Source organism: Mus caroli, unplaced genomic scaffold (genome assembly GCF_978045245.1).
Source record: "Mus caroli unplaced genomic scaffold, Mus_caroli_1 scaffold_7, whole genome shotgun sequence".
In the NCBI taxonomy this organism is placed as follows: Eukaryota; Metazoa; Chordata; class Mammalia; order Rodentia; family Muridae; genus Mus; species Mus caroli.
The window spans coordinates 17,249,948-17,257,167 of NW_028227262.1; the positions used below are offsets into that span (position 1 = coordinate 17,249,948).

At 40.7% G+C, this 7,220-nt stretch overlaps 1 protein-coding gene across 4 annotated transcripts; it reads left to right on the top strand.

Annotated features, from left to right (window-relative positions):
• On the top strand, positions 1-3,008 carry LOC147003781 (uncharacterized). Of its 4 annotated transcripts, XM_085839561.1 has the most exons (6): positions 1-64; positions 1,060-1,095; positions 1,936-2,169; positions 2,242-2,424; positions 2,857-2,878; positions 2,933-3,008. In XM_085839561.1, exons 1-6 carry the CDS (start codon positions 1-3, stop codon positions 3,006-3,008), a joined length of 615 nt encoding a protein of 204 aa, XP_085695687.1. The 4 variants fall into 4 exon arrangements, with proteins under 4 accessions (XP_085695687.1, XP_085695685.1, XP_085695686.1 ...); XM_085839559.1 differs by lacking the exon at positions 2,857-2,878 and having other exon boundaries at positions 1,936-2,115; positions 2,296-2,802; positions 2,914-3,008; XM_085839560.1 differs by lacking the exon at positions 2,857-2,878 and having other exon boundaries at positions 1,936-2,586; positions 2,914-3,008.
• Positions 3,009-7,220: the final 4,212 nt, after the last annotated feature.

Genomic DNA, 7,220 nt, shown 5'->3' on the forward strand with positions numbered 1-7,220 from the left:
ATGCTGGTGGTCCTGCTCACAGCAGCTTTGCTGGTCCTGAGCTCAGCTCAGAGACAAGATGAAGGTATGAAGTAGGGGAGAGAGTGGTACAGTGATATTGGACTGGAGTAACACACTTCAGGACTGGGAGAAATGAAAGGAGATGGAAAAGGGACAGAGGCAAAGAATTCTGAAAACAAATAGAAGAACATTTGTTATCATTTTACTTCTAGAGCTTAAACTGTACTTATGGTATGAGTTACAAATATTCTTTCAACAAAATAACCTGAGTAAATATATAAAAAGCCTTTTGTTGTGGTAGAAGATGCACAAAATTATGTTGTAGTTGACAGAGGGAAACTTAGTTTTTATGGTGTTATGAAAAAACGATAGTGGATGGTGCTTGCCTTGTGTGTAGAGGACAGAGAAAGATGAAAGTATTAAAAACATATCAGGAATGTTTTTAAGAAATGGCAAATGTTAAAAAAAAATAAACTGTACAACATGAACTATACACATCAGGGAATAATTTCTTCTAAATATTACTTTAATTTTTCTTTATTTTGTGCATGGTCATAAAAATATGCAAGTCTCTGAGTATGTCTACCCATGTGTTTCTATGTTTTCGAATGCTTAAGCACATTCTGACAGATGCCAACTTATTGGTAGCAGCATTTATCCTTCTATCATATAGATTCAGGAACTTAATACAAGTCATTACACAAGTGCTTTTGCCACTGAAATATGTTGCTAGACCTATTTTCTCTTTCTTTTTTTCATGATAGCTGCTCAATATTCATTGTATTTTATATTTTACTGAAGAGAATGTATTTTCTTATTTCAATGAATGAAATACTTGGGACTATAATATATAAGAAATTAAGATCATAAAGAAAAACTTTTATAATCATGTCTCCCTGAAGTTGTGGTAATGTTAATGAAGAGTATCAGTAAAGTTTGATACATATAAGAAAGAACTAAATTGTCCTTTCTACCAAGGGTCGAAATGATCCTGGTAGTATTCTCAGCAACTATAAATTATCATAAATAACTTTCAACTTCTTTGTGCTTATTTTCTAGAGATCACCTATGAAGACTCAAATTCTCAACTCCTAGGTAAAAATAGATTCATCCTCTATTGACCTTCTATGTACCATTTACATCTGTAATTATTCAATTCTGTAATACCTCTATAATTTCTTTATTTTATTACAATAATGACTGGAAACAGAGATAAATAGACAACCTTCCCAGCATTGACTCTACAGCATGGCCATACACTGGAAGATTTGGAAGCTAGGCTTTGTTTAAAAAAGTGACATTCTATTTCTTCCACAGATTGAAGCAATATATTATATATGATGCTCATATAGGGGTGTTCCCATTTAAAAATCCTCTGCAAACCTATGGTTTGCCTAAAATATCGTTCTTTCCCCAGTGATTCCAATTAGAATGTTATAATTGCACATAAAATACACAACTACACAGAGCCTATTCTTCTCACACTTTTGAATTTATTTTCGTACTCCCCTCTGTATCCATAGCTGACTACTTTTTAAAATATTTGACATGAAAACAGTACATTGCTTTCTTGCTTTACACATGCTTACAGGACCTTGAACAACATTTTATATGTAAGAAAATTAAAACATGCTGTCACAATTTTCCTACTCTGCCAAGCTCTAACTAGTAATATTTATAGAATATACACATACCTCCCCCGACCATTTCTCCACTTCTCTCTGGGAATTTTAAATTACATAAAGTCACCCTTTTTGCACAGCATTTAAGGACAAATACACATTCAAAGAGTAGTGATATAAGAAAATGATTTATACACAATTAAGCTTCCTGAACTATTAGTGATATAAAGTTGGAGTGTATGCGTGTGTGTGGGGGTAATGCTGGGAGAAAGAGAAGGTATAAACTCATCTCTTTTTATCTTTACTTAAATAGAAATGGGAGAGCAGAGCCAAGGGAATGGTCATCATTATCCAAAACCACCTCCTGGAGGAATGCCCCCAAGACCTCCCAGTTCTGATGAAAATGATGATGGTGATGAAGATGGCAGTGAGGAAGATGTGAATAGACCAGAGGGACCACCACAGCACCCTCCTCACCCAGGACACCACCATGGTCCTCCCCCACAGGGAGGCCCTCAGGGTCCCCCTAGGCCTGGAAACCAACAAGGCCCACCCCCTCAAGGCCCACCCCCACAGGGAGGCCCCCAGCAGAGACCCCCTCAGCCTGGAAACCAACAAGGCCCACCCCCACCGGGAGGTCCTCAGGGACCCCCTCAGCCTGGAAACCAGCAAGGCCCACCCCCACAGGGAGGCCCCCAACAGAGACCCCCTCAGCCTGGAAACCAACAAGGACCACCCCCACAGGGAGGCCCTCAGGGACCCCCTAGGCCTGGTAACCAACAAGGCCCACCTCCACAGGGAGGTCCTCATAGACCTCCTCAGCCTGGAAACCAACAAGGCCCACCCCCACAGGGAGGTCCTCAGGGACCCCCTAGGCCTGGAAACCAACAAGGACCACCCCCACAGGGAGGCCCACAGGGACCCCCTAGGCCTGGTAACCAACAAGGCCCACCTCCACAGGGAGGTCCTCAGGGACCCCCTAGGCCTGGAAACCAACAAGGACCACCCCCACAGGGAGGCCCACAGGGACCCCCTAGGCCTGGAAACCAACAAGGACCACCCCCACAGGGAGGCCCACAGGGACCCCCTAGACCTGGAAACCAACAAGGACCACCCCCACAGGGAGGTCCTCAGGGACCCCCTAGGCCTGGAAACCAACAAGGACCACCCCCACAGGGAGGTCCACAGGGACCCCCTAGGCCTGGAAACCAACAAGGCCCACCCCCACAGGGAGGCCCCCAGCAGAGACCCCCTCAGCCTGGAAACCAACAAGGCCCACCCCCACAGGGAGGCCCTCAGGGACCTCCTAGGCCTGGAAACCAACAAGGCCCACCCCAGCATGGAAACAATGAACAGCCAAGTTACCTGTGGTCACTTTTTGCATAACCATCTGTGTCCTTACCAGAGAGAAGGTAAATAAATGCCCCATTTTTCATTCCATGCTCCAAACTCCAGTGATGACCACCCTGCTCCTGGAGACATAGATCATGGATACATCCAAAACATGAATAATCTTTATAATTCTGTGGTGTATGTGATTTAAATTCACTCTCAGTCAACTGTGAAACTCTAACACAGTTATCCAAGAAACTAAAAGATATTTAGTACATGTTGAAATTATGCATTGTGTCTTTCTACTACCAAACTTTGTTTGTTTGTTTATTTATTTGTTTATTTATTTATTTATTTCAGGTGAACAGAAGACAGATGACTTCAATATCATTCTTATAGCACAATGATGTCAATAAAATATTTAGCATACAACTATCCTTTGCTGGTTTTCATTATGAGCAGAAGTGGTACTGCAACATTGGCATGGTTATTTCCAGAAAGGCAGTAATTTCTCTCCATATCAGCTAACTATCACTTGAGAGACCCTCTTCTTTCCATATTACTCACAAGTTCTTCCCACTGATTTGCTATATTTTCTACATATCAGTTATTTTAGCAAAAGACTCCCCATAAGTCATGGATTTCAGGAGCAAACAACATAAAAATGGATGCCCTTAGTATGTAATGTGCCTTTAATATCAGTACTCTAGGGAATAGCTGAGCTGCCTTGAATAATTCTTTCTTTCTTAGAGATAACACTCTTTCTGTTCCCAATTTAAGAGTCCCAGTTCCTTCAGCTAGTATTCTTGTGAGAAGTTTAGTATCAGCCAGCTCATATTCTTCTGTTTTGGACATTCCTATAAAATCATGCTTTGGTGGTGTGCTGTGGCTAAGCTGTTATTGTTTTATCTTCTTATTTTATTAGTGTTATTCATAAATATCATATACCTGGTTCTTGTACACCAATGCAATTCTTAAAATAGTTTAAGCATACATTAGAAGTCTTTCGTTGTTAATTTTGGAATATTTTAAATTATTGCATCTATGTATTTACTTTAATATTTTATTGAATCTTAATTAAAAGAGAGAACATATAATGTTCATAGAAGCTTAGAGGCTTAGGAATCCTTAAAACCTCCAAATTATTTGAGTTTAATTCTTAAAATCAGAGCTGGCTGTCCTTCCTGGAATGTTCTATAAATCCCTATCCCCTTTCCAAAATCCTGGCAAGTAGTCAGATGAAGCATTGGACATACAATGCGTTCAAAGGACTGATGGTCTCTTGAGAGTTTTCACGACTGATGATTTCTGGCCTTATAGCTCTCTAACTATACTGAATGTGTGTTGATAGCTTCTAAATTAACCTAAAAACTTTCTTCCTTATGTTACCATTAAAAACTGCTGGTTTGCATGATTAAAAATGGTTGCATAATAGCAGAGGAATAAGTTAAGGTTTAATTTATGGAGTTTTTTTCTATATTGCCCAGAAACCTGAATTCTAGCTTGCTTGGTTGGAAGGAGGTTTAGGCCAATAAACTTTTATTAAACCAAAAAAAGTGAGTACCTCTTGCAGGAGGAAATGTTTTTACATAAGCAAATATGCATAAACACACATATGTTCATACTATGCATTCATTATCACATACTTGCTTGTTATGCCTAATAATCTGTCTAATCTATTTACATACTTACTTAGAGGCTCGTATACATATGCATATGGAACTAAAGCCCAAGGGCCAGCTCAGAAAGACCTCGCTCATTCTGGATGAAAAATACGCTCTAACCTTTATTGTATTTGAGAAAGAAAAGGCTTCTAATACTTTTATTGCTATATAGATTAAATACAAGTATTATTTTTCACTTTTAATATTTTTTTATGAAATTCACATTGGCAACACATCTCCACTCATATATCTTTCCTTTTGTATCTACCCTTGGTCCTTATATCCTCCACCCAATTGAAAAAAAAAGACAAAAATTTTTAAAATTTTTTTTTAAAAAAGCAAAACATTGGGGAAGCTGTTGTATGTCACAATATGTCTCATTGTGTACCTTTTTGTCCACACATTTTGCTTTCAAAGGTTCATTTAAATGCCTCATTTCAAGGCATCTGGATTGTATTATACCATCATTACTGGATCATCACTGAGACAACTTTCATTTGTTGACCTTTGTCATGGATATCCTGCAGTTTTGGATCTGCAGGACCAGCTTTGTCCCATATTCTAGAAGTTCGTAATTAGATAGATGTTGGGTGGGCTGGTGAGATGGCTCAGTGGGTAAGAGCACCCGACTGCTCTTCCAAAGGTCCAGAGTTCAAATCCCAGCAACCACATGGTGGCTCACAACAATCTGTAACAAGTTCTGGCGCCCTCTTCTGGAGTGTCTGAAGACAGCTACAGTGTACTTACATATAATAAATAAATAAATCTTAAAAAAAAAAAAAGATAGATGTTGGGTTGGGCAGACATGATACCCTGGATCTGGAATTTTTTGGTAACTGAGTTGAGCATCTGGATAACTATATTGTTCCTGAACCATGAGGACAAGTTCTCCAGCATTGCCCAGCTGCATGACCCAGTGCTGCAGACAACAAGGCACACATTCAGAATTCCAGATCTCATGTCTCACCCAGGAGAACAGAGCCAGCTATACTGTAGTTCCCAGTCAAGATGCTGGGTCCATTTTCCTGAATGCTACAGCTGGTTAGGGATGGAGAAGGTACTCCCATACTCCTGACTCCTATGCCAGCTCTCCTGACTTCCTCAGTTGGTGAGGATGAGATGCCTCACAGAAGGTGAGTGGCAGGGACAGCTCTCTCAATCTCACTGTCACACACACACTCTCACACTCTAGGCTGGCTCACCTATAACCTCACCACAGGAGTAAGTTCTACTATGAAGCACATGTGAGGTGCTGAACATATTCTCCAAAGGGCTGCAGCAGGTGAAAGGTGGGATCATCTCTGCAAAGCCCTTTAACTGTGCACCAAGGTTGCAGTCTAGACCAGGGATATCCAATTGATTTTTAGTAGTAATAAGAGCCATACACATGGACAGGGATCCATGCTGATTCATGGCCACAGCACCGGAAATCCTCAGGCCCTGTGTAAACTGGATATTGCCATGGCCTCAAGTTCAAGGCTGGATTCTCTCAGCAGGATATACCCTCATATTTCTAGTTCTACCTGTCTTCATAATGATCAAGCTATTCAGTTTCTCTGTCACTCCCATCTGTCCACTACATATTTGTACATTGTAGTGGATGCTCTTGAGGGGAGGGCATGGGATTACTGGGTTTCTAAGTGTGTGCTTCTGCCTGCTCTGTTTACTGTATTTGCCAGTGGTCCTCTGGATGTCTACTGCTGATCTGTGCCACTGACAGGCGGCTAATTTTTCTTTGAAAATTTCATGCATGTATGCATTAATCATATCCATTCACATATCCCACAGACACTACCCCCACACACCACACACTCCTCACCTCCTTACCTCATATGTGTGTGCATGTGTGTGTGTGTGTGTGTGTGTATGTGTGTGTGTTTGTGTGTATGTGTACCTGTTGGAATATTGGCAGATGAGAAGACATATCCTAAATGAACAATTACCTCATTAAAGGCAACATTTAGCTTAAAAAAGTAGTCTGAAGATTTATGTTTTATAAAAAGAATAGAAAGAACCAGAATATGTTTGGAAGAGGTACTGTTTGGATGAGGTAGAAGGAGGTGGCTCTGTGGGACCCTAAGGGCATCAATTTCCCTTTAAGCTACCTTCCATAGGATGGCCAAAGTATGGAATAGAGTGTGTTTAGGGCAAGGGGAGTGGAGTTGAGGGAGTAGAATCTGAGAAATGCAGAGAGTGAGAAACAGAGGGGGAGGGGAGAAGAGGAGTAGAGGACTAGGGAGAGAAAGGACAGAGAGTGAAGAGAGAATGAGGGTAATAGAGTAATAGTGTAAGAGCTAGCGGAGGGGGCAAAGAGCCCATTTTACAATGAGTCCAGCATACCTGGCTGTTGCCAGATAACTGTATTGAGGAGCATAGAAGGAATGCTAACACTCTGATTTTGCTACATCTTTGTGCTAGAATATTTGCATGAGATTATCATGTCTTGCAAACAAACTGTGGCACTAAAATAAATAAATACCTTCTTCATTTGTTTGCTTATTATTTATGGCTCAAACACTTTACCCTCCTTGTACATCTTTGTCCCAATGTGAGTCCCTAACCACCAAAGTAGGAGTTGTCCCAAAAGCTATTTCCTGACTGT

Excerpts from the sequence above, each read along its gene's own strand:
- LOC147003781 (XM_085839557.1), top strand. The coding sequence starts at position 1 with ATGCTGGTGGTCCTGCTCACAGCAGCTTTGCTGGTCCTGAGCTCAGCT. Across the intron at positions 65-1,059 it reads AGCTCAGAGACAAGATGAAG|AGATCACCTATGAAGACTCA; the intron begins GTATGAAGTAGG and ends CTTATTTTCTAG. Across the intron at positions 1,096-1,935 it reads CTCAAATTCTCAACTCCTAG|AAATGGGAGAGCAGAGCCAA; the intron begins GTAAAAATAGAT and ends TTACTTAAATAG.